At 42.6% G+C, this 27,975-nt stretch overlaps 1 protein-coding gene across 9 annotated transcripts in view; it reads right to left on the reverse strand.

Annotated features, from left to right (window-relative positions):
* Positions 1–27,975, reverse strand: part of HSPBAP1 (HSPB1 associated protein 1) — a 67,000-nt gene that overhangs the window by 15,609 nt on the left and 23,416 nt on the right. For 4 of the 9 annotated variants that reach the window (XM_065561493.1, XM_042843084.2, XM_005279799.5 and 1 more), the window contains exons 2-4: positions 22,114–22,299; positions 12,829–13,013; positions 9,180–9,316 (exon numbers count right to left, since the gene is read on the reverse strand). In XM_065561493.1, the coding sequence (XP_065417565.1) occupies positions 9,180–9,316; positions 12,829–13,013; positions 22,114–22,252 (461 nt within the window). In that variant the 5' untranslated portion in view covers positions 22,253–22,299. Of the gene's footprint in view, positions 1–9,179; positions 9,317–12,789; positions 13,014–22,113; positions 22,300–27,975 lie in introns of all 9 variants that reach the window. The other 5 variants (XM_065561491.1, XM_065561492.1, XM_065561489.1 and 2 more) reach the window with 2 other exon arrangements.

Below are 27,975 nucleotides of genomic sequence, written 5' to 3' on the forward strand. Positions count from 1 at the left end.
AGAGAGACAAGCTTTTAAGCTACAGGTGTGGGAAAGGTACTGTGTCCCAGCTAAATGCAGGGTGGAACAGATTGTTTAGCATAAGTAGTTAGTACATATTCTAATCTAAAGGGACCATTCAAGGTGGAGTGGCCCGTTAACACCTTTGTAGTCATATGACAAAAAAAGTGGGTTACAGATTGTTGTAATAAACCATAAATCCAGTGCCTCTGTTCAGTCCATGATTTGTACTGTCTAACAGAGTTTGAATTTAAGCTCCCGACTCATCTTTTGAAAGAGTTGTGTAGGTTTTCTTTGACATGAAGATTGATAGGTCAGATACATAGTGATCTCTCTGTGAAAAGTGTTCACCCACAGGTGATAATGTATTTTTGTTTTTTGTCATTTTCCTGTCTGAGTTCATTTGAGAGTGTAGAGAGTTTCACTCATGATAGTTGTTTTGGGGCATTTAGTCCACTGGATGAGGCATTTGTAGGACCCATGGATCCATGTTGTGATAGGCATGTATAGGACCCATGGCTCTTGAAAGGTGTGTTGTGGGAGGGTGTTGATCACTGTACCAGTGGAGATACGTCTGCAGGTTTTGCATCTCTTATTATGACAGGGTCTGGTGCCACTTTGGATTACGGTATATCTATACGTACAGCACAGCAGTGGCACAGCTATACAAATACAGCTGACAAGAGAGAGCTCTTCCATCGGCATAAAAAAACCCCACAACCTCAGTATTGTCAGTGTAACACACTAGGTAAGGTCATGACGTCTCTAGTAGCTAATCCACATAGTGATAAGAGCCTACTACTGCTCCCACTTAATGGGATCTTAACTCTAGTAGTAGAGGACTATGGTTTAGAGTGCAAGGTCCCAAGCTCAATTCCTATCTGTGACTAGTGGTCCTCCATCAGCATGCACCATGCTGTGCAGAACAAACAGGAGAGATGGACCATATCCCAAAGAGTTTACAATCTATTTAAATTGCACATTCTGCACTGAAAAAATGTTGAGTTTGCCAGACCTTGGAGCATCAGTTTTATGTATAATATAAATAAATCTTCTTACCAGGTAATTTCTGCATGTATTTTTCCATAAAGCTGAATGGCTAATACATGCGGCAAAGTAAACAGGCATATAAATAACAATTTATAAGGAGAATACATTACGTGATGGAAATAACCAGGAGTAGGAGTAATTAAAGTAATAGCCCAAATGGTGAATTTATGAAATGTTTTAAGAGTAGCCATCTAATCAATACAGCAGTGACCCGCACATTTACTGACACCATGGACTGGAAAAACAGAAGGCAGCACTTTGAAGCAAGGTTAAAACAATCTGCGCTGCTCCCCTCTTACTTCCAGATTCTGGCTGCTTCCCCACTTCTTGTTCCTCTCCTATTTTCATGCTACTCAGCTCTTACTTACTTGCCTAGAGAATCTGGTTGTCAGTTCTAAGTCACAGATCTGAAAATGAGACATGAAGAAAGCGAAGTGGCACAAAACCAGAAGAGATGGGAACAGAAAAGTAGCCAGAACCAGAGAGATTAGCACAGATGGGAGTACCACAGGTTGCTGACATTTCTTGGTACAGATAATAAAAACTACTGCTAAGCAGCTGGCATAAGAGAGAATTTTCAGTATAAATAGTTAACCTATTTCCCAAAACTCAATTGCAGTAATATTTTGCACAACCATAACACCCTGGGAAGGGACAGGAGAGTGACTCGCTTAGAAAGCCATAGGGCTCCAGACCTGGGTTCTATGCAGGAAGGCAAGCGTTCTATGAGCAGGACCACAATACAGCAGTATAGCCTGTTAGTCTCTAAAGAAGCCAGTCTGAAACACATAAGAGGAAGCACGTGTTAGCAGCACAGGGCTAGGGTAGCTCAGTGGCTGTACTGGAGAGGCAGCACCACTAACTTCAGTGTAAGCCTGTTTTGTCAAATCAACGACTTAGATATTGGCATAGAAAGTACGCTTATTAAGTTTGCGGATGATACCAAACTGGGAGGGATTGCAACTGCTTTGGAGGACAGGATCATAATTCAAAATGATCTGGACAAATTGGAGAAATGGGCTGAGGTAAACAGGATGAAGTTTAACAAAGACAAATGCAAAGTGCTCCACTTAGGAAGGAAAAATCAGTTTCACACATACAGAATGGGAAGAGACTGTCTAGGAAGGAGTACGGCAGAAAGGGATCTAGGGGTTATAGTGGACCACAAGCTAAATATGAGTCAACAGTGTGATGCTGTTGCAAAAAAAGCAAACATGATTCTGGGATGTATTAACAGGTGTGTTGTGAGCAAGACATGAGAAGTCATTCTTCCGCTCTACTCTGCTCTGGTTAGGCCTCAGCTGGAGTATTGTGTCCAGTTCTGGGCACCGCATTTTAAAAAAGATGTGGAGAAATTGGAAAGGGTCCAGAGAAGAGCAACAAGAATGATTAAAGGTCTTGAGAACATGACCTATGAAGGAAGGCTGAAAGAATTGGGTTTGTTTAGTTTGGAAAAGAGAAGACTAAGGCCTTGTCTACACTACGAGAGTAGTTCGATTTTACTTGCATCGAATTTTTGGAATCAATATTGCAAAGTCGAACGTGTGTGTCCACACTAAGGACAGTAATTCGACTTTGTGAGTCCACACTAACGGTGAAAGCGTCGACATTCGAAGCGGTGCACTGTGGTCAGCTATCCCACAGTTCCCACAGTCCCCTCTGCCCATTGGAATTCTGGGTGTAGCCGCCAATGCCTTCTGGGTAACAAAATGTGTCGAGGGTGCTTTTGGGTAACTGTCGTCATCCGTCCATCACTCCCGCCCTCCCTCCCCGAAAGTGCCGGCGGGAAATCAGTTCGCGCACTTTTCCAGTCATTGACAGCGCGGACGCCACAGCACTGCGAGCATGGAGCACGCTGCGACCATCGCTGCAGTTGTGGCCGCTCTCAATGCCTCGCAGCTTATCATACAGGTTTCCCTGAGGCAGATGCAGAAAAGTCAGGCGAGGAGGCTACGGCACCGCGGTGATGGCCTGAAGTCTGAGAGTAGCACAGACCTCTCAGAAAGCACGGGACCCAGCGCCGAGGACATCACGGTGGCAATGGGTCATGTTGATGCCGTGGAACGGCGATTCTGGGCACGGGAAACAAGCACTGAGTGGTGGGACCGCATAGTGCTGCAGGTCTGGGATGAATCCCAGTGGCTGCGAAACTTTCGCATGCGGAAGGGAACTTTCCTGGAACTTTGTGAGTTGCTGTCCCCTGCCCTGAAGCGCAATGACACCTGGTTGCGAGCTGCACTGACTGTCCAGAAGCGAGTGGCCATAGCCCTCTGGAAGCTTGCAACGCCAGACAGCTACCGGTCAGTCGCGAACCAGTTTGGGGTGGGCAAATCTACCGTGGGGGTTGTTGTGATGCAAGTAGCGAAGGCAATCGTTGATGTACTGCTGCCAAAGGTAGTGACCGTGGGAAAACGTGGAGGCGATCATAGATGGCTTCGCAGCGATGGATTCCCAAACTGCGGTGGGGCCATAGATGGAACTCACATCCCTATCCTGGCACCGGACTACCAGGCCAGCCAGTACATTAACCGAAAGGGCTACTTTTCCATGGTGCTGCAAGCACTGGTGGACCACAGGGGACGTTTTACCAACATCTACGTGGGATGGCCGGGCAAGGTTCATGATGCTTGTGTTTTCAGGAACTCTGGTCTGTTTAGACGGCTGCAGCAAGGTATTTACTTCCCGGACCACAAAATAACTGTTGGGGATGTGGAGATGCCTATAGTCATCCTCGGGGACCCAGCCTACCCGCTAATGCCCTGGCTCATGAAGCCCTATACTGGCGCCCTGGACACTGAAAAAGAACTCTTCAACTACCGGCTGAGCAAGTGCAGAATGGTGGTGGAGTGTGCTTTTGGCCGTCTCAAGGGGAGATGGAGAAGCTTACTGACTCGCTGTGATCTCAGCGAAACCAATATCCCCATTGTTATAGCAGCTTGCTGTGTGCTCCACAATCTCTGTGAGAGCAAGGGGGAGACCTTTATGGCGGGGTGGGAGGTTGAGGAAAATAGCCTGGCTGCTGATTACGCACAGCCAGACAGCCGGGCGATTAGAAGAGACCAGCGGGAAGCGCTGTGCATCCGGGAGGCTTTGAAAGCAAAGTTCCTGAGTGAGCAGGGTAACCTGTGACTTTAAAGTTTGTGTACAGAGAAGCTGAACCTGCCCCCGTTTCTTTACCCAGTTAATGCCTGGGGTCTTGCACAGAACATTTGAGAAGCGGGGCAGCACAACGGAATTTCTGTTGCAGGCAGACATGGTAAGCCGTAGACTTGTGGCAGTTTAAAACTTTTATATTACCACTGGCCTCATTTCACATTTAAAGCAATGTCAGTCCCTGCTGCCAGCAATCCGGCAAGCGGGAACTCTGCCCCTGTCCCACCCCCTCGCGGCTGTCCCCGGGAACGATCCCTTTCGGCTGCCCCTCTCCCGCCTCCACCGCGTGGCTGCAAACCAGCGGTTACAGTTCTGTAAAGGAATGGGCAAGCAGTCCCAACACTAACATTCCCCTACCTAATTCAAAGCAGGTCACCATGGGTGACATCACCCTGATGAGGATCTCTGAGAGCGAGAGAGAGAGAATGCTCCGGGAAAGCCTCCAAAGACCAGGGCCGTATGCCGCCCTGCTGTGCAGAGCAATGATTCCCGAGTACTTGATAGTCTCGTGGCGCGGCAACGTGTCGTACTTCGGAGGACCCAATAAGGCCGCTCTCCCCAGGAACCTCATGCAACGGCTTTCCAATTACCTCCAGGAGAGCTTCATCGAGATGTCCCAGGAGGATTACTGCTCTATCCCCGGACATATAGACCGCATTTTACTGTAGCTGCAGTAGCAGGGACTAAACAGTAGAGCGGCTTGGGCAGGACAATCACGGAAAACCGGACATTGCTAGATTTTTTTTCAAAACTTGCACTGCCCATGACTGAACCGTTAAGCGCCTAGGGCAAAGTAATCATAAACAACCCATTCTTTTAATTGTTAATATTCCTGTTCTGTTAAAAATAAATGTTTAGATGTTTACAACACTTACTGGCTGATCCTTCCCCAGATTCTGTGTCCGGGGTAACGGCTGGGGACGCTTGGTAGGGGATCTCTGTAAGGGTGATGAAGAGATCCTGGCTGTCGGGGAAATCAGCGTTGTGAGCGCTGCCGACTGCCTCGCCCTCCTCATCTCCTTCCTCATCTTCCCCGTCCCCTAACATGTCCGAGGAACCGGCCGTGGACACTATCCCATCCTCAGAGTCCACGGTCAGTGGTGGGGTAGTGGTGGCGGCCGCACCGAGGATGGAATGCAGTGCCTCGTAGAAACAGGATGTCTGGGGATGGGATCCGGAGCGTCCGTTTGCCTCTTTGGTCTTCTGGTAGCCTTGTCTCAGCTCCTTGATTTTCACGCGGCACTGCGTTGCATCCCGGCTGTATCCTCTCTCTGACATGTCTTTAGAGATCTTCTCATAGATCTTTGCATTCCGTTTCTTGGAGCGCAGCTCAGAAAGCACGGACTCATCGCCCCACACAGCGATGAGATCCAAGACTTCCCGATCAGTCCATGCTGGGGCCCTCTTTCTATTCACAGACTGCACGGCCATCACTGCTGGAGAGCTCTGCATCGTTGCCAGTGCTGCTGTGATCGCCACGATGTCCAGACAGGAAATGAGATTCAAACTGGCCAGACAGGAAAAGGAATTCAAATTCAAATTTTCCCGGGGCTTTTCCTGTGTGGCTGGTCAGAGCATCCGAGCTCGTACTGCTGTCCAGAGCGTCAACAGAGTGGTGCACTGTGGGATAGCTCCCGGAGCTATTAGCGTCGATTTCCATCCACACCTAGCCTAATTCGACATGGCCATGTCGAATTTAGCGCTACTCCCCTCGTCGGGGAGGAGTACAGGAGTCGAATTAAAGAGACCTCTATGTCAAACTAAATAGCATCGCAGTGTGGACGGGTGCAGGGTTAATTCGATGTAACGGCGCTAAATTCGACATAAACGCCTAGTGTAGACCAGGCCTGAGAGGGGACATGATAGCAGTTTTCAGGTATTTAAAAGGGTGTCATAAGGAGGAGGGAGAAAACTTGTTCACCTTAGCCTCTAAGGATAGAACCAGAAGCAATGGGTTTAAACTGCAGCAAGGGAGGTCTAGGTTGGACATTAGGAAAAAGTTCCTAACTGTCAGGGTGGTTAAACACTGGAATAAATTGCCTAGGGAGGTTGTGGAATCTCCATGTCTGGAGATATTTAAGAGTAGGTTAGATAAATGTCTATCAGGGATGGTCTAGACAGTATTTGGTCCTGCCATGCAGGCAGGGGACTGGACTCGATGACCTCTCGAGGTCCCTTCCAGTCCTAGAATCTATGAATCTATGAATTTGGGAAATAAAGACTGAGTTGTTTGCCAGCCAGTTAAAAAGGCTTTACTGTCTCTGCTCTAAAGAGGCAAGGGATCCCCAAACTGTCTTAACATGCAGCCTCTTTGAAAGCTTTACGTTCTTCTTGTTCTGAGGAGGAAAAGGACTTTGTTTCCAGTCTGCTTGAAGGTTTTATGCATATTCTGTCACAGGGAGGAGCAAGCAACAGGACTTTCCTTTCCCAGAGAGAGAGGAAGTAATTTTGGGAAGGCAGACAAATTTGCAGAGCAGACCTAGAATTCTGTCCACCGTTCCACGCTGGAGACTGGAACTCCAAAGTGTATAAACTATAAGGATAGCTGGGCGGCAATTCTGTGATGCAGATGATCCCCCAAACATGTACTACGTGATTAGGACAGCACATAGTACCTCTGAAGTCAGTGGGACTGCTTATGGTAATAAGCCCTGTGGTCAATAGTATTTGTTGAATTGGGCCTATCGAGCCTCCCACATCAGGATCTCAAATCTCTTTACAAACATCTGTGAAAACACTTCTGTGAGCTAAGTATAACTAACCCTGTTTGAAAGATGCAGGACCACTGAGATAAAAGCCTTGCAGCAATGCAGGGCCAGAACTCCTGACTCCCAGTCTTATGCCTTAGTCACAAGACTATCCTTCCCAAAACACAATGATTTCATTAATCACATTAAAACCCCACTGGCAAGCTATTCTGCCCCACCCCCACAGTACACTGGAATGCTTGACACAAGTATTTACAAACTGCTTTGTTATTGGACAGTTGCTAACTGGGGTTGGGTTTAATAGAATTTTTTTTAAGGAAACTAAAGCAAATACTTAAGGAAAAGGGAAAGAAGAATTGCTTGGAATTGGCAAATAGGAAGAATGAACATCAAAAAGACAGGCCCCAAATTTGAATTTCAAGCCTTGAAGTGTCCATTTTAACTTTCCTCAGAGCTGGCTGCTACTGTCCTCATGTTTCCCCTTTAAATTAATTCTAACAGGTGATTAGAGGCTTTAGCCTAGAGCAGTGGCTCTCAACCTTTCCAGACTACTGTACCCTTTTAAGAGTGATTTGTCTTGCATACCCCAAGTTTCATCTCACTTAAAAACTACTTGCTTACAAAATCAGACATAAAAATACAAAAGTGTCACAGCACACTGTTACTGAAAACCTGCTTACTTTCTCATTTTTACCATACAATTATAAAATAAATCAACTGGAATATAAATACAGTAACTCCTCATTTAACGTTGTTTCAATGTTATGTCCCTGCCCAATTAGGGAACATGCTCATTTAAAGTTGTGCAATGCTCCCTTATAACGTCCTTTGGCTGCCTGCTTGTAAGATTCTGTGGAAGAGCAGTGACTTTACCAGGGAGCACTGCACAAGTTCCACTTCTCCACCTCCTCCCCCTCCCTCCCAGGGCTTCCCCCACTACCAATCAGCTGTTTGGCAGCACTTTGGACTTTCTGGGAGGGAGGGGGAGTAGCAGGGAAGCACCGCGTCTCCACTCCTCCCACTCCCTCCCAGAAAGTCCTAAGCACCGCTAAACAGCTGTTTAGCAGCACTTAGGATTTTCTGGGAGGGAGGGGGAAGAGTGGAGATGTGGGGCTTCTCCACTCCTCCCCCTCCCTCCCAGCACTTCGCGCTTAGGACTTTCTGGGAGGGAGGGGCAGGAGCGGGGAAGTGCTGCATCTCCGCTTCTCCCGTCCCCCCCAGAAAGTCCTAAGTGCCGCCAAGCAGCTATTAGGCAGCTTAGGACTTTGGGGGGGGAGGGATGTGGTGTGCTCCTGAGAGGAGGTGGAGTGGGGGTGGGAAGAGGTGGGCCTGGAGTGGAGTGGGGACAGGAAGAAGTGGGCCTGGAGCATTCCCGGCAAAGTCCGAGCCTGTTCTTCTCTGGGGAAGCTGCTGCTGCAAAGGTGCTTCCTAGCGTCTTTGCCTGGGGCAGGCTGTGCCTGTGTGGGGTAAGCCAGAGTCACTTTCCAACCACAGTACTGTACAGTATATAATGCCTTTTGTCTGACCCCCCCAAAATTTCCTTGCAACCTAACCCCCCGCATTTACATTAAATCTTATGGGAAAGCTGGATTCGTTTAACATTGTTTCACTTAAAGCTGCATTTTTCAGGAACATAACTACAACGTTAAGTGAGGAGTTACCGTATTGTATTTATATTTCACGGTACAGTATATAGAGCAGTATAAACAAGTCATTATTTGTATGAAATGTTCGTTTGTACTGACTTTGCTAGTGCTTTTTATGTAGCCTGTTATAAAACTAAGCACATATCTAGATGAGTTGAGGTACTCCCTGGAAGACCTCTGCATCCCTGGTTGAGAACCATTGGCCTAGATTAGTTTATTTCCATATTTTTGATTGCAAAACACAAAAAAGCCAAACAATCTTTCCTAGCCTCCTAACCCCATCCTGCTCAACTCATAACTACTGAGGATTTAAAATATTTATTTATTTTAGATGTATAAAATAGGCCCAGTACAACCAGTTTACTGTATAATTTACAATAACATTTAAAAAAAAATAGGTAAACAAAGACTCTCCTTCCTCAAACATAACAAAATGTAAATTACGCACCAAACCCTCAAACCTTTCATCACTTTCCAAAGAAAAACGCTCAGCTGTGCTGGGTCACTGAAGGCTTCAGAAAATTAAAATGTTTGACGAGTTAACAATTATAATACCCGAAGGCTGGTTTATAGTAAAAGTTGCCTCTGTAAATTCTGCACAAACATAAATATTTCTGGTTACCTTCCTTGTATCTGTAGTACCAAATTGCAGCCATAGGAATCCAAATGACAAGGAGTATTTGCTCCTGCCGAGCCAATCCACAACGTGCTCTCCTTTCCATTTCTTCCAGGGAAACCAAAATCAGACCACATTATATCCTGTTGCAGAGACAAAATTATTGATGTGAGCGATGACCTCTTATCATCCTTCGACTTCTGTGACCCTGTCCTTTTATGTTTCTCTTCTCTCATTACTCCTCTGATCACTCTTTCCTTTTCATCTTTTTTCTGTTCCCCCTATTCCCCTCCATATAGGGATCCAACAAGCCTCAGTCCATGGCTTTCTCCTCTTCTCCCTCTAAATCTTATCCTTGGGTGACCTCCTGTGCCCTGATTGTCTATGCAGACGATTCAGAAATCTACCTCTCCATTCCTGCCTGTCCCTATATCTAAATATCTCTCCAACACTAAGCTGAGTTTCTTATTTTTCTTCCTAAACCCTCATCATCCTCCTGTCTCCATTCCTCTACCATCCGCTCAGGCTCAGAATTCCTGGTTGAAAAATGTCAAAATCTGAAACTTCAACAAAAGAAAGGAACAACATTTTCATAAAATCGTCACTGTTTTTTCAACCCGTTCCATGAGCTGTGTAGCGCCTTTGACTCCTCTCTCTTTCTTCCTAAACATCTTGTCACTACTTCCACCACAATTTCTAAAACATTCAGCCCTTCCTCTCTCTCCACCCCAGTGGCTAAAGTTTTTGTATCCTTCAGCCTCAATGTCTGAAAATTTCTCCTCCTTTTGTATAATGGGGCTAGTCCTGCTCCTGCATTTGCAGCCAGGGAGGCATCCTGGGCAGCTGACTCGATGTGGTTCTGCTGTCAAGGGAGATGGGGAAGGACAAAAGCATAACTGCTATGAAGGAGGGCGGCACAGGAATCCACCAGCGTTTGGATCCTCCGATCCTCCTTTCTTTGGTGCAAAAGGCATATGAGGATACACAGCGTGGTAGTGACCTATAATGCATGGACTTGGGTGGCTTTCCCTTGAATGGTTCTCCCTAGTTTGGGACAAAGGATACCCATCTACACCCCCAGCCTGTTCCCCCCCCCCCCAGACCAGAGCGCACCCTAAATAGTCTGGCTAGCTGCTGGGCAGGGGATTTGTCCATTAGAAAATACTTATCCCGAGGCAGGCAATATTGTCTAATGGATAGAGTCCTAAACTGAGACTTAGGTGATCTGAGTTCTATTCCTAGTTCTGCCCCTGACCTGTTGGATGGCTTTAAACAAGTCTGTGCCGCAGTTTCCCCATCTGTAAAATGGGGATAATGATACCTCCTTTGTCAAATGCTTTGAGATCTATAGATGAAAAGCAATATAGCTAGATAATAATTATTACTGCCATGACTCCACATTCTGGAATCTTTCAAAACAAATGAGGTACCGTTAGAGACATCTTGATTTTAAAAATATAATTAAAAAAATACAAAAGTCTAATAAACATTTGTCAAAATCAGCAAGAAATCAAAAAGGAAAAATTGCTCATAGAGCTTTCCACAGACATAAAATTTAAAATCCAATATAACTATTTCAGTGATAAAGTTAGGCGTAATAACATCTCTACCCTTTAATCTCACACCTAAATAGTTTCTGTATTTTGTTACAATTTAAATGGAAAGATCGTGTGCACAATCAATATTAGATTTAAAAGAACTCTTTGAAAATGCTGCAGCCATAGTAAATACTTGAAGCGATTGTGAGTAAAATAGTTTTTAACCAATGAGCTGAAAAGAAATTGGTAGGATTACTGATATCTCGGCACAATGGGCTTCTTTTTTACAATAAAAAAGCTACAGAAAGAAGAAATGCACTCAAAGAGGTGTTCCAACCATAACAGATGGCACATTACTTGTGAATTACATTTATTTCATTTTCTGCTTATAATGAAGTTAATCTGTATCCGTATATCACTTTAAAAGGACTCATTTCTATTTAAACTTCATGCATATATCTTGCTGCTGATTTATATCTCAAATGCTGTAATAAAATATCAGCTGAACAAAAAAAAAAAGTAAGATGCTAGATACTGCTCATAGATTAGAATAATGGAATCATTACCTTAACCCATACAACTGTAAATGATAAACAGTGCAATCTAAATTTCAAACAACTTCTAAATGGCCCTATTAATCACTATAAATAACAATGTAGTTAGCCTTCTTTTCTCCTTCAAGTCACCTTAGGTAAATCTAAATAAAATCTAAATGAAAAAGGTGTTAACAGCAAATTCATAGAACAAGGGAGAATTACTGCTGTACAAATAATACTTTTGGGTGGCACAATAGTAGTGCAGTAGTGCTTGGCAAATCCTGCCAGTCTGTAGCAGACTGCAGGATTTCACTCCCATGCCAGTACAGTCAGCATATGATAAGTAGATAAGATTCTTAAACTCCTAGTTATGTACTTGTGTGGGTGGGATGGAAGTTGCTTCTCTCAAGAAAATTTCTTACTGACCCACTGAAATAGCAGTTTAGGTAGATGTTCTGCATGTGGTTATTTTATGTAATTCTCCCAATCTTGTGCCATAAACTAAGGATCCATTGGGGCAGTAATCTATAGGGCCAAAATTCGAGGCAGTCATGTAGAGTCTGGGCAAGCCTGAAATGGTGCTAGAGCTTCCAATCTTGTTTAGCCAGAGAGAATTCCCCTCATGAATCATGCTGACATTTGAGGGGGTAAACACCCCAACATTTAGAGTGGTTCAACTCCTACTGTATTATTTATTAAGCACTGGCAATGTGTTTGACATGCTGTACAAGAGCGTGCAGGCAGAGAAGGCCTGGAGAAAACTTGCAATGTGCCCCAAAACTTTGGCTTGGATGCATGCTCATCCTTTCAAGAATGGGCTACTCCAGTGTATTTTAGCACTTTCACGAATAGTAAGGACATAATCCTGCAAACACTTGTGCACTGGTCTTCAAGGATTATTTAATGAGGAACTGTGTGCCTCCTGAGTCAGTATACAGCTCAACAAAATGGCAGTGAAACTGCATTATGGTCTTGATGCTGCAGATGGGATCTTTGGGCCAGTGGAGCTCTACTGAAGTTAATGGAGCTGCACACAGGTGTAAGGGTCTTCCTGCATTGATCCAACTGCAGCATCAGGGCCTAGGTTTGGAAACTATCACGCTTGCTAACTGCTTATCATATTAGTGGAATAATCAAACCTCGTACTCACATCTTAAGGTTTTAAGCTGTAGAGGTCACATAAATGGCAATTTAAGGGCCTAATCCAAAGCCCACAAAAGTCAGTGGAAAGCCAGACACCCATTATCTTCAGTGGTGTCTAGAGCAGACCCAAAATTATGTGTGGTTGGGTGGGAGGAAGCTGCTTTAGACAATTTGTTTTGTAACTCCTATAGTGATGTGTTTTTATATGTCAAGAGTTCCCCAAGCCTGAGATGGGTGCTCTTTGGTGTGATATTTTTGTTAGACTGAAATCAAAATAAATAGGTATCCAATAAAACTGAAAAATTGGTCAAAGGAATAGAGAAGTGAAAAGGCTAGACAGATTTAAAAAACTATAATAAATCACTTACAATAATTAACCAACATCTTTAGGGCATTTACCTGCATAGTTCTGAGTTGAAGGTAAAGTAAACGGTTTACCTTGAAAATTTCTGTCTTGTCTTCAAATAGCCTAGCAATATATTTATAGTCAGCGTAAGCCCAATATTTGGAGGAATCGTAACAACTGAATGGTCTAGAGACACAAGTAGGCTGTCCAGAAGTCCAGGCCAAAAACTCTTCAAGTGTAGCTTCCACATAACTACACTTGGTTTCAAATTGAGGAGCTGGAGCAATATAAGAAAAGACAACATTACATGCATACTGAACACAGCGCTATAAAAATAGAGATAGAGTGAAGCAGTTTAGCAGACGAAACAATAACTTTGTCTCAGCTTGGCCCACGGATTAAATGCAATATAAAATCCGAAGTGAAATTAGCTCGGTTGCCTCACCCCAACACACAACTGAAAATAGACCACATCGCCAAGCTCATGACTAATTTAACACAATTGACAGTCAGTCTGTCCTTTAATTAGTCTCTCTCCTTAAAGGTTCTCTCTCACGTTCCTCCCACCACCACCTTTATTGAGGCTTCTTTGATTATGGAGCTGGACTCTAACTTTTCTCCTCTTATCTAAGGGAATAACTAAATCAGCACCATTTTACAGAAGCAGCAAATAGTGGATCCCTACACATGGCCAATAATCCATCTGAAAGGCTGTCACTATTTTTCAGCACTTATGGATAAAGCATCTTGCAGCATCCCCTGCCAGCCATAAAAGATTCACTAGGACCATTACCCCAATTGAAGCAAGCGTTCTTTCCTCAGGAATAGATATACAAGATAGGCAATTTTTATGTATAACAATTTTATGGTATTATATCACAAAAAAAGGATTTAAAGTACTTCCACAAATAGGAATCAGCTCGCAAGGCTGAATTCACTGAAGCTGACAGAATGGCTGTTTGGAAATTCAGTGAAAAACGCTCTGTATCTAACTCTGTTTGGGAAACATTTTTAAAACTTTGTTCAGGATATAAAGTACAGCCACAAAGATCTATGCTATAATTGCCCTGGAGTCCTCATTGTGCTAAGAGAAAAGGGATCATTAGCCCATATGTGCAGGGCTTCTGGCAAAAGGCTTGAGTTTTGATTCAAAATATCGCACAAATACACCCATCTCTCTGCACAAAATCCTATTATGTTGATCTGTGTGGCAGAGAACAGTGGCAATAGGAAACATACCACAACAGAAGCAACCAAAATAAATAGGTGGATCAAGTCTAATTATTACAGACAATCCATATGGCCAAGTCAGTAAAGATTTGCGTAGGGGGATCATCAACTGAACTTGAGCTCTTAGCATGACGCTGTGGCCAAAAGGGTTAAAGCATAAACAGGGGAATCTTGAGTCGGAGTTAGGGAAGTTGTTATACCGCTGTATTTGGCTCTGGCCGGACCGCTGCTGGAATACTATGTCCAGTTGTGGGGTCCACAGTTCAAGAAGGATGTTGATAAATTGGAGAGAGTTCAGAGGAGAGCCATGAGAATGATTAAATATATGCCTTATCATGATAGACTCAAGGACCACGATTTATGTCACTTAAGAAAGAGAAGGTTCAGGGGGTGGCTTGATTACATTCTATAAGCTACATGGGTAACAAATCTTTAATAATGGGCTCTTCAATCTAGCAGAGAAAGGGATAACATGAGTCAATGGCTGGAAGTTGAAGCTAGACAAATTTAAACAGGAAATAAGGTTTCATTTTTTAACAGTGAGAGCAATTAATCATTGGAAAAACTTATCAAGGGTTGTAGTGGATTCCCCATCACTGACTATTTTAAAATCATGATTGGATGTGTTCCCAAAAGATCTGCTGTTGGAATTGTTTTGGGGAAGTTCTATGACCAGTGTTATACAGGAGGTCAGACTAGATGCCCACAATGGTCCCTTCTGGCCTTGGAACGTATTAATAAAAAGCTGTTGTGTGTGGAGTGGCTGAAGAGGATGTTATCCAATCCCAAATCTGGGGTAGGCTGCAGTGCAGCCGTGCTCTGGCTGCTATTCCAGCCTTTAGTTTGAAATAATGTCCACAGTACCGCCATGCCTTGTACACTGGGATTCCTAGCCAATGGATTCATGTAACAGCGGAGTCAGAGGCCCAATCCTGAACTCTTTCCTTCACACAAGTGTATTCAGAGCAGACATGGAGGTCACCTCCCCACTGCACAGGTCCCCTTGCACAGCTACTCTGCCTACAAACATGTGCCCTGTGCAGTCCCACGGCACAAAAGCCTTTGAGTGGGCTCTGTGCTAATGGGTGAATTTGTCCCTTTGGGTGAGATTTTGCAAAGCACTCAAAGTTGACTAACTCTGCTCCCATTGAACTCAATGGGGGATTTTTATCATTGACTTCAATAGGAGCAGAGTTAGGCCGATGCTGAGCATGTCTGAAAACCCTTAGCAAGTAAGATGGGGGGAAAAATAGAACCCGGGGGTTGTAACAACTGTGTGAATCTGTTAAGTCACCAGCATCATCAGTTCTGTTAACCATACCATAAAGGTTGGCACCATTACAGAACAGAGTATTGTAAGTCTCCACTGCACAGAAGACGGAGGGTACTGAATCAGCATGAACACTGGTTTTACTATCATTGCCCTCTTGTCCCAGGAAGACTGTGGTACACTATTTCAGGTCAAGGTCAAGTAGCATGGGAAGGCCTACATTGTTGTTGCTGCACCATAGTGCACATCACCTTTGGCTTATCAGAGACCTTCATTTCCCATCACAGCTAGTCCTGCCAGCTTCAGATATACTCATCCAGAATGTAAAATGAAAAATTCCATACTGTACTATAACCATTATGGATGGAAAAAATGACTACAGGCTGCCTGAATGGCAATGAAACAGCAGTAATTTAACTTGAACAACTTTCACACAGCTGCTTAATAAGGGAATCCTTTTATTCTTGCACAATAGTAAGAGCTCTGGGGGAATTCCTCATTACTTTGATTTTGCTATCATGGCAATTCCCATACAGTCTCATACATTTGTTCTGATTTCCTTTGGGCAGGTGATCAGCTCTCTTAGGGCTTGTCTATACTACTACTTAAATTGATGACAAGTACCAGCGGGGTAGCCGTGTTAGTCTGAATCTGTAAAAAGCAACAGAGGGTCCTGTGGCACCTTTAAGACTAACAGAAGTATTGCAGCATAAGCTTTCGTGGGTGAATGCCCACTTCATCAGACGCAAGTTACTTAAATTGATGTAATGTGTATCGCTCTGGGGTGTGAAAAGGCACCCCTCTGAGCAATGTAAGTTAGATAGACTTAAAACAGCGTCTATGCTCCGCTATGTCAGTAGGAGATGCTCTCCCACTGACCTAGCTTCCAATTCTCATTGAGGTGGAGTAATAGAGCTGATGGGAGAGCGCTGTCCCGTTGGCACAGCATGTCTTCACCAGACGTGCTCCAGCAGTAGTGAAGACAAGCCCTTACAAACTTGCACTGTCACCCTGTCATTTTCTACTATAGTAGTGTTGGTAGCAGCTCTCCGTCCAGCTTATTTTCAAGTTTATTAGCTAAGAATGTCAGATAAGCTTAGTATTTAGCAATATATAACTTGGCTTGGTGCTATATAAGGGCTTCCTCCAGAAATCACTTTTCCTTGCATAAGAATTGCATTGAAGACACAAGAACCTCCCCCCCATCTTAAAATCTTATATCTGATTCATCCTATGTGTTGCAGTCCAATGCTGCCTTCAAATATCCAGTCATTAATGCAGTGCACATCATTTCGCTAAAGGATGGGCTGATGTAAAAATTATATAAAAGGTATCAGAACTATTGAAGGCAGTTCAGTATCTGAATTATTTTGATGAGACCAAAGAGTGCTCATGATACTGCCTGTTTTATGAGATAAGATAGAAGCAACTATTTTAAAGTGAAGAAATAGGTATTTCTAACTTTCCATGTATTACACAAAAAGCTTTATTTGGAAAATTCCAACTATGAACAGTAAATCCTGCAGACCATTGAAGACTGTTGTTTCTAGGCTGTAACTTCCTCAGGGCAGGGATCTTGGTTTAATTTAGATTTGGTTCAGCATCAATCACACTGTGGATAATGAATAATAAACAACAAAAAACAAGTATTTAGAAATCTAGAAAAATGGAGATGTCTACTGCAGCCTGTATGCAAGTGTCAGTAATCAGAATTGGAAAGCAAGAACATGAACAGGCTTCTGACTATTTAGTGACTAAAGATTGAAGAATTTTAAAAATGAGATCATTCTTAGAGTAAACCAAACAATTCTAAACTGGGCTAGCAGTGCTGTGCATTGACAATATTGGAGTTTGATGCCTGTCCCTGATCTCTCATTCCCTGCACTAGTGTTGTGAACTCAAACTTGCGAGTAAGATGGAGTACTTTGTGCAGAACATCAGCTCACCTACCTGCTTAAGCACTGGCATTGACAGAAGGCTGAGAAGGGACATAAGTCTTCAAATATGTAAAAGGTTGTGATACGGAGGTTGGTGATCAATAGTTCTTCATGTCCACTGAGGGTAGTACACCTCTACCTCGATATAATGCTGTCCTTGGGAGCCAAAAAAATCTTACCGTGTTATAGGTGAAACCATGTTATATTGAACTTGCTTTGATCCACCGGAGTGCGCAGGCACCCCCCCTCCCCCCGGAGCACTACTTTACCGCGCGGTATCCGAATTTGTGTTATATTGGGTAGCGTTCTATCGAGGTAGAGGTGTACAAGAAGTAATTGTTGTAATTTGCAGCAAGGGAGATTTAGGTTAAATATCAGGAAAAACTTCCTAATTATAAGGATAGTTAAGCACTGAAATAGGATTACCTAAAGAGGTTGTAGAAACCCTGTCGCTGTAGGGTTTTAAGAACAGGTTAGACAAATACCTATCAGGGATGGTGTAGGTACATTTAATCCTGACTCAGTGCAAAGGGATGGACTAGATGACCTCTTGTGGTCTCTTCCTGCCCCACATTTCTATGATTGTATGATACCAACTGCTGTTTCATTCAGAAGGATGGTGTCCGCAATGCAGGGCCTCTTAGTAGAAGTAGGGGAAATACAATACCCGAAGGCTCCAATAAAGATGCATGGCTCCACCTTTTTATGTATTTTGATTTACCACCCTACCAAACATCCATCCACATCTCTAGGGATCTTAATTATTTAAAATAACAATCCATGCAGAGAATAACTACTTAGCAGTATAACAAAGCACACACACACTCACATACCAAAATTCAATAAAATAGCCAGGGATGTAAACATCCAAAGAACAGACCACCACATCCAGCATCCCATTATCACCCAAGCCCTCAGCCTTCCCCCAAAGCCTTAGCAGATGGTGTCATGATTACAGGGCAAGCTGCATTTCACTTCCCTTCACAGGCCCCCTTGAGTGCACCCCTCAGGTGACAGGCTTGGCTTTCCCCTCTCTTGAGGATGGAACCCCACAATTCAACTACTCTTGGACTGAATCTCTGGGTTGCAGCTCCGCCGTTTCCCAACTGCGTAATACAACAGGCCCGGCTCTATTTGGCGCCTGCAAGAAAACTTTTCTCTGGGAGTCTATGGCCCACAGTTGATTAACGGGACCCAAAACCAGCTTCTTCTCATATTGTTTATTCATCCCAAGGTATCGTAGCAAGCAGAGAAAAGGGTTAAAACAATGGAAGTCTATACGCATTTTGTCTCACCTAAACTTTATCCTTTCCTTGCAAGTTTTGCTAAGCTCCCCTGAGTCCAGCTATCTCCATCTCTGGGGTGGGAGAGAGAGACTGCACAGCTACATTCTCTCAGCATCTCTGCACTGCAATCAGGAGGTGTGGTTGCAACAGATGTAGTAATCCCAAACTAGCGTTGATCTAGCTAGATTAAAGCTAGTTTGGTATGTCTATACATCCTGCAACCACATCTCCTGATTGCAGCGCAGGCATATCCTGTCAGACACCAACCTTCAGCAGCTGCTACTTACTCTCCCCACCTTCCTCTAGGCTGGTGGTTCTCAAAGCGGGTCTGCCGCTTGTTCAGGGAAAGCCCCTGGTGGGCCGGGGCGGCTTGTTAGCTGCGGGAAGCGGCGCGGGCCGAAGGATGTGCTGGCCACCCTTCCCGCAGCCCCCGTTGGCCTGGAGTGGCGAACTGCGGCCAGTGGGAGCCGCGATCGGCCAAACCTGCGGACGCGGCGGGTAAACAAACTGGCCCGGCCCGCCAGGGGCTTTCCCTGAACAAGCGGCGGACCGGCTTTGAGAGCCACTGCTCTAGGCAGCGGGCTTTAACGGTTTAATGTCCCTTTGATCCTAAACTCTGGCCTTGAGAAAATAAAGCTATTAATCTGGCTGGAGCCAGGCAGGTAGGCATTTCCTGATCAATAATCCCTCGACCATTCTTGGTATTCTCTCTGGATGAATCTTTGTCATGGTTTTATTCCCTGCTTGTTCTTTCCTAACAGCCTCCTTTGATATAACTTTGTGTAGTCGGACAGAATAATATCAGCAGGTAAGCTGAGGCACCGATCATATTCATACACACAATACAGATATCTCACTTGTTCTCCACATCTGGTCTGTGGAATATGCACTACAGAGCAGTTGGCAACTGGCTATTTCAGACCAACAGGAAAAGCAAGTGCAGAGCCAAGTGCTTGCAGCAGCTCCCTCTCCTTTATACTGATTGAGTTTCAGTTTGAAGGCCGCCACAAGCTATAGCTTTGACTGTGTTAGAAGGTAATATAGGTGGTCTCTCAGGTAGGCAGGTCCCAGGCCACTTAGAGCTTTATAGATCAAAATCACCATCTTAAACTCCTGCCAGAAACCAACAGCCAGTCAGTGCAGTTTAGAGTGATAATACTGTTGGCTTGCAACAAAATCCCCCTTTAAACAAGTGATTTGTCTCAGTCTGAAACAGCTTCTGAATGGATTTCAGGTGTAACTCCAGGTTGAGCACATAGCAATAGTCTAATCTTGAGGCAATGAACATAGACAATATCTGTATCCGAAATAAATGTTTGCAACCCTCTAGCCAGGCCTGGATGGAAAAAGCCATCCTGGCTGTTGTTACGCTGACCACTGATAGGATCATCTAACACCACCATTATATTGTAAACTAAAGTGACTAATGGCAGGTGAACACACTCAGAGGGGCCAATATAATCTTTGCTATATCCTCCAGTTCCTCCCTATAATCTATAGTACCATCAGCACCTCATTTTTGTCTGGACAAGTGATCCTGGATCTGGATAACAGTGATAGGAAAGAAAGGGCCAAGAACACCCCTCAGAAAAACAATGTTAATGCACAAGATAGCAAACAAGCTACTTATTTCTAGCAACACCACAAATATATTACATTATTTTAGACTCTTAGGTGGCTTATCTAACAAATTCTTACAATGTAACACTTTCTGTTGCAACAAGATCCTCACTTAGCTACAGTACAACCCCAGAGGGCTCTACTCATTTTCTTAAAGACATTTGCAACCTCTATTAGCATATAACAGTGTGGTCCTGGAGACAAAACTGATTTCCTAGAGACTGGTTGTCTCCAGGGATCAGCAATGAAGGGCAAGACATACGAGGACTTTAATCTTAAAATATGAAGACTCTAACTGTTTTGAATCCCTGATGACTGAAAGTTGTTGTTATACAAGGACTCTTATCAAGTAAGTTGGTGTCAGTCCAATTCTTGACAGGTGTTCACAACTGGAACTCTAGTTGCCAACCTCAAGAAAGATGCCTAAGATTTGACAGACACTGAGACTAAATTACCCTTTCATTCCTATTGGTGCTTCCTCCATGTTAAGGTGGAAGTACATTAACAGAGCATTGTGGAGAGCTTCACGGCCATTGCCTGTATTGTGCTGGTTTCCATTGGTATCAATATGGTACCATCTGTGAAATGGCGATGATAATAATAATGGCTGCTTAGATAGCACTTTTTATCAATAGATCTTAAAGAGCTTTACAAATGAAGTCAGTGTCATTATTCTCATTTTACACATGGGGAAACTGAGGCACAGGGGGGAATGACTTGTTGAAGGTCACCCAGCAGGTGGGTGGCATAGCCAGGAACAGACTAATACCCAGGTCTTCTGCGTATCAGTTCAATAATATCACCACTAGTCCACATGTCAAAGGGGTGAAGTGAAGATTAATTCTTGTTTGTAAAGTGCTTTGAAAACATAAAATGCTAAGTATTACATATCTGACAGTTCTTGTCTTCCACAATAACCCAACATATACTTTGTCAATTCCATGCTTGTTAGTATCTCATTATAGTGGTTACATACTTTTATCTTCCTGGTGTTGCTTTGACTCATTTAAAAAAAAAAATTAAATCTTCCTAATTAATTAGCTCATGTGTGTGACACTGCCCTCTACTGGATAGACTCAGAACTGTTTAATTATGTCCTGTCTGGACCGGATTGTAACCACAGACAGTAGCCGCTAAAAGGCTGCGTCATTCCACCCCTCCTCCCCACATAGGGGTAGAGCTTTGGTTCTGCCCTCCCAACACAATGGCTAGTGCAGCTGCACCTTTGAGCTGGGGATGTACACTGGAGCAGGTATAGGGATAGAGCAAAGTATATCGCCACCCCCTTAGCAGGGAGAAAGTAGGAGGCAGGCTGTGGCTTTGACTCACAGCCTACTTTTCAGTCTGCTATTTAGGCAGGGTATACATGGGGCTTTCGACAAAGCCACAATTGACTCAAGACATTCTTAGAGCAGGAGGTTCTGTGTTCTAGGCTCTATGCTGTCTTGAAGCTCACAGTGGCTATGGCAAATGCTTTTATTAACACTTTGTACTTCTATAGCATCTTTTATCAGAGTATCTCAAAATGTTTTAACAAACAGTAATTAAACTCCCGATAAAACAGATGAGGATTACCTCCATTATACAGATGAAGAAACAAACAGGTTGGTTAATGGCATGACTTTCAAATATGCACAGCCCAGCAATTCCTATGGGGATGCTCAGCACCTCTGAAGATCTAAATCATCACTTACCATCTAAAACATCTAAGTGATTTAGGGATGACCACACAGCAATTATGTAACAGAGCCAGGAAAGGAAACCAGGATTTATGATTCTCAGAAGTCAGCTCTAACCATTAGACTTACTGATCCAAATGTTAAAAGGGGAAGAAAAAAAAAAAGAGAGCCAGTGAGAGAGAAAGATGAGACATCACTGGCTAAAACAAACCTCCCATTTCATTCCGCTCACCCACAGTCTTTGTTAGATGCAATGTACTGTGAAAAGAACATTTGGCATGAAAGCACTGCAGAGGATTAAGAAGGATATTAAACAGAATTTCTAAATGTAACCTAATGCCATCTAAAATCCTACCTGCGTCCCTTTTCTTCATTCCCATCCTAAACCGTATTGTCCTTCCATCCAACACCTCAGAAAGATATTTAGCATTCCAATATAGTACTGGCCAATCGAAAACCATGTTACAAAACACTGCAGGTTGTTGTAGACACATCACAATTTCCTTGGCTTTCTCTGGAGTAAAAGGTTTGACGTCTTCACCTTTGGAAAGAAACAAACAGTTGTAGAGAGATGATTTCACACAGTGTGAAAAACACAAATTACTAATATCTCCCTCGATGATGGTTGATTTTTTCTATGTACTTGTTATATTTGTTTAATGAAAATTCTATTGCAATTCCTGAGAGGTCATATCCTATCCTAAATTAGAATTTAAAGAGGCACATTAACACCCAGAATACAAACATTGTTAATTATTTATGATTTTCAGTTCCCTAATGTAGAATGTAGCCCAGTGGTTTAGAATTACTCTGACAATTAAGAGCTTTGTGATTAATGTCCAAAGTTTAGAGAATATAAATTTTATGACTAACATTCCTTCTGTGAAGGGTTCCTTCTGAAAAGTGCAGCATACCATCAGAGATGGCACACCGAGTGCCTAATGCATCTGACTTTAACCAATGAATTAAACATTCATTCCTTTCAGTGCAATCGCAACAGCAGATATCTCAAAAGATAGATATAGATCTATTTTAAATTATTTTCACCTACAGGTTTTTAAAAGACAAAAGTGCCAATCCAAGGACTATGCTAATCCCAGATTTCAATTTAGCCCTTAGTTGTGGAAAGATTTATATGCCCCACTGAAACTGTCAAACTGAAAAGTTGGCAACTTTGTATAAACTTGGCAGTTTTACAACTTCCCTTTAGGAATGTGTTGAGAGGTAAAGTTTCTTTAAAAAAAGATAACAGCTCCACAGTGTTGGGGCAGTGGACTACATTTCTGGATCATAAAAAACTATAAATTCAATTTTACTAAAGGTTAGAATAATAACTCATCCAGAATTTGTATCCATATAATGCAAAAAATTGAGAAGGACCAATAACTTTGTTTTGTCACACACAACCCTGCCAATTTCCTCCTCCTTTAAAAAAAATAAATAATTTTTTTGGGGGCCAAATCATGGCCCATGCCGCACAGTGCCTAAGCACATCATAAGGTGGCCCCTTATTCCCTTGTGCTAGTTTCCCCTACCACCACTCCAAGTATGGAAGGGGAAGCAGGATCTGCAGAGCCACTAGTTCTCCCAGGTGTGGGAAGGGGTGGAGTCTTGGTTCTACACTCTCTACCCCTCCAGTGTGTTAGGCAGCATAGCTGTGCCAACATGCCAGAAGACAAACCTTGCACTAGGTATAGTCCTAATGTAGAGTACTCTCTCCTCAGAGTGGCAGGGAAACTGAAAAGGTAATTGTGACTGTGAAAGTGAGTCTCCCTTGTAGGCTGCTCCTAGGGCAGTACCCCATGCTGGCTTTCACTCTGGGTTCATGGCAGTGCCATGAGAGAGCCAACTATTATTAATTAATGAATAAATACTTTCACTGGCGTAGTGCCTAGAGGTTCCAATTACAGACTGGCTCCCTATTATGCTACGTATGATACACACATATATGAAAAGATGGTTCCTGCCCCAGTACAAAACAAGAGACAACATGTGGATAAAGCAAAAAGACAGGGGAAGCACAAAGTAACAGTGAGACAAGTCTGGCTCATGTAATAAACAAGAGGCCCAACACACCTACTGCGTAACCATTTAAAAGGCATTTGTAGGTGAGTTTTAAAGCAGGGATTTCAAAGGGGACAGCGGAGTGGCCCGGGAGATTTTTACAAAGGGCAATTCCCATTTGCAAGGTGTGGTCTGAGGGAAAGCACAAAGATGCCTGATGGAAAACTTGACCAATAAGCAATAAAGGCACGTACTGTATTTCCCACGGAATAAAAAGTAAAGGTATCCCATCAGAGGCACTGATACTGAATAATTAACAATTACTGCACAAATGATAAAAGTTCATTTTGTACATTTTTCTTGGGGAAGAGAAAAGTTTAGAAAAGATAAAGTTCCCGGTCCTTGGGGGATATTAGCAATGGTCAAACTGATGTGGATCTGACTGATAAAACAGAAAAGTAAAATTACAAAGATATTGTTTCCAGTGGAAACCGGGATGTCAAAGAATGTAGCTACCTGAATTCAAAGTGCAGACTGCGTGATCACCAGCATTAACCAAATACCAGCTTTCCACCCTGAAAATTATACTGCTGTTGGCAAAGCCAAGAAAACCACAAATGCACTATGGGCTCAATCTTGCAAAGTGCTGAGCAGATTGGCCCCAAGTCAGCAAAGCGCTTAAACATGTGAATACTGTAGTTCCATTGAAACCAGTGGGACTGCTTACTTGCTTAAAGTTAAGAATGTACTTAAGTGCTCTGCTGGGCTGGGGCCAGACTGTTTAGTATCTTGTAGGATTAAGCCCTATATAAAAGCTTCTTTGCCTCATATATTATGCTTCATATGAAAACTCCGTTCAGTTTCTTTACTCAGTCTAGTTGTCCCTAGAAGTCATGGTATCATTTATTTTAGAAAAACACAAAGCCCTTGCACTTATCAAACAAGATGTAGAAGGGACAATGTGATTTGGTTTCATACCATGTAGAAGTGGAATAACATAAGCAAAGATCTGATTTTGTGAGCCATACAAGACTTCCACAGGTTCAGTTTAGACACCCAAGAGAAAGAACAATGTTCATTAAAAAAATTCTTCAGCATACACAGCAGTTTTTAATCAATCAATAAATGTTTAGAAAATATAAAAATAACTGGATATCCTAGATTTCTATATTCCTAAACGCTATGGAAAGGCTAATTTTGTCTGGCAAGAAACTGGTATGTTAAAAAAGGAAAAAGAAAAACAGGATGGGGTTATTTAAATCAAAGCAATTTAAATCAACAAGTGGAAAGCCTTGAAATCATTGATCTTCATCTGTTTCATTTGTTCTCTAGTTAGTAAACGTGCATTTTCCTTGGTTGATATAACTATTAAAACATGTTGATTTACAACTAAATAGAGCCTTTTCACTAGATTTGGTACATCGTTTTACTACCTAGGAGGGTAAACTGCAACTATATATATTTAGGTAAGCAATTACATAGCTTAACATTTTCAGATTCTTAATTGTAAATTTTTAGTATGTTAGAAAATGGTGAATGATATATTGCTTATTTACTAGACAGTTAACTTTTTGCTCATGATATGTGTCAAGTTGCATTAGGATGGTAACTGAAATTTAATTAAATGCACAAAACAGCATAGATTTTTATTCAACAAAACTATGTTAAATGTTATGGATACATTAACTTCTCTTATCAAAATGTGTTTCACATTTACAAGTACATGATTTATTAAACAGAGGGATTAACTGTTGTCAGTGAATTAAACTGATTACTTCAGGTCAGCCTGGGAAAATTTTCAAATATGCCTAAGTGAAAGTGACAGGAGCTTAACTTCCTACTCAGCTGTCTCTTGAAAATGATGCATTCTCCTAAATTACTTAGGCTGACCTATTTTGTTCCATATTTATAAATCTAGACCTCAAAAGTTAGCCATTTCCCTCAGATACTTTCTTTATATAGGAAACCAGCCTTTAACTCAACAATGGATTCAGCATATTTATTTTTTATTTAAATGTTTTAAGAGATTATAATAAATTTAGGCCTTATCATATTTTGTATTAAATCCAGATTTTATTTTAAACAGGTTTATTTTTAAACAGAAAAATTATTATAATTTAATTAACAAAATAAAAAAATCTAATTTAAATAAAAAAAAAACTTTTTTTATTTTCTTCAAAAAATCATTGATTTTTATCCACCTGGAGAAAAATGGATAAATTCAATTTCTTCTTACAGTAGAGTTCAGACCAGTGGTTTTCAAATTTATTTATTGGTGACCCCTTTCACAAGCCTCTGATTACAACCCCCCCCATTAATTAAAAACTTATTTTTTATATTTAATACTATTATAAATGCTGGAGGTGAAGTGGGGTTTGGGGGTGGAGGCTGACAGCTTGCGACTACCCATGTAATAACCTCACGACCCCCTGCAACGGGAATAAATGAAGTTTTTGTATTTTATGGAAGCACTGGTTCCTACGCCCATAGAGGCACTGAGTCTGGAACCGTCAAAGGAGACTAAGGGAATTCGGTCCCTAAATCTCAATGAAAGTTGAATTCCTAACTGCCTTTAGCTCTTATGAAAATTCCAGCATGTAAAGTTTTAAGAATAAACCAAAGGCCTCTCTGTTCACGCATTTTAAATGATAAAAGTACAGTAATATTTTTAAAGATAGCTGCCATTTCTTAAGTCAGGAGGTTTTTATAAGCTCTCCTCTTATAAACAGAGAAAACTCGACATGGCATTGCCGCAAGAGAAGGTGAAGATAAGTCCTGGCCTTTGGCCTCACACACTCCACTACATTAATACCCAACCATATGGAGGTCTCATGGGGACCATATGCCTTGCCATATGTTATCCCGTACACCAGGAAGAAGCCGCAATGGGTTACCAAGCAATAGATTAATACACATGGAAAAAGCAAGTTCAGGAAAAGTGTTCATCTGGGAGCATGACAGCAGATACTGGTGCAGTCACAAGCAAGCTGGCTATCTGGTATGATTAACAGATTGCTACTCAGCATGTTTTTGCTGTGACACTAGGTCAAAGATTAAGGGCGAAGCTCAGACACTGCTGGAGGGACAGACAGAACTTTGGGAGGAGAGACCTTTTAAAAAATTATGCCACCCTAAACTGCTAATTCCTGGTGCAATTCATTGTGATATAAAGCAGAGTTAGCCTTCCATGACTAGGCAGCTGTGCTGGTCGTATTTGTCTTTCAGCTTTTCAAACATACAGTAAAATAAAATTACTCCTAGTTAGGCTAAGTTTATCAGCACACAGCTGTTCTTTTGCCTGGTCTGATTTTAAAAAGCCTGCAACGTTTCATTTTTAAGGACATAAATCCAAAGAAACACAAACAATTTATGGCAGTTTTCTTGCTTGTAGGATTTTTTACAATTGCATTTTAATGTGGAAACATCAGTTACATTGTATAGTTTAAGGTGCTCAACTGTTGGGGCGTACTGCAAAAGCCGGTCTGTTTATAGAGACTTTCCCCGAAGGGGTGGGAAGATTCATTACAGCATCCATTCAGCCAACTGTTGATTTTGAGAGTCATTCTAAACTGATTTATACACATACCTTGTGCTTTAGCAAGGTGCATCTAAACAAATACTCTCTTCTAGGAAGCTGGGGGCTTGAGCCATAGAGAGTTTGTACTTATGTCAAATAAAAACAGAGACCAACTAAAAATCCTTTCTTGTTTCAATTACTCTAGTTTCTCTTGTGATGTCAAAATCACACACCTTCTCCAGTCACGTGGGCATATTTTATTGCAAAATTTAAAATAATAAAATAAGGTAAAGGTAATTTTTAAAATTCCATCCCTTCCCCCAAGGAGTGGGGGCGGGACCTGGGGCAGACCAGGGGGTTGAGCACCCAGTAAGTCCAGGGATGCTTGTTTTGAGCTACACATATTGGAGCAACTAATGAGGATCAGTTTGGACCCAGAGGAGGTAATAATGGCAAAAACGGAACCAAAGAGGTCATCTAGTGCCCCCTCAAGCATGCACCATACTCCATCATCTGGCGGTAAGAAGAAGGCATCAATGAGAATGCTGGCACTGACAACCTCAATTCTGATGGCCTCAACTCTGGAAAGTCGGTGCCTGTGTCTCCTTGAATACTTGCACAAGCACACGGTGACTAGGTTCCATAGCCATTACATCACCTCTCGCGGCGAGCACATTACTCAGTTTGGACTCAGAA

Source organism: Chrysemys picta, chromosome 11 (assembly GCF_011386835.1).
Source record: "Chrysemys picta bellii isolate R12L10 chromosome 11, ASM1138683v2, whole genome shotgun sequence".
Taxonomy (NCBI): Eukaryota; Metazoa; Chordata; order Testudines; family Emydidae; genus Chrysemys; species Chrysemys picta.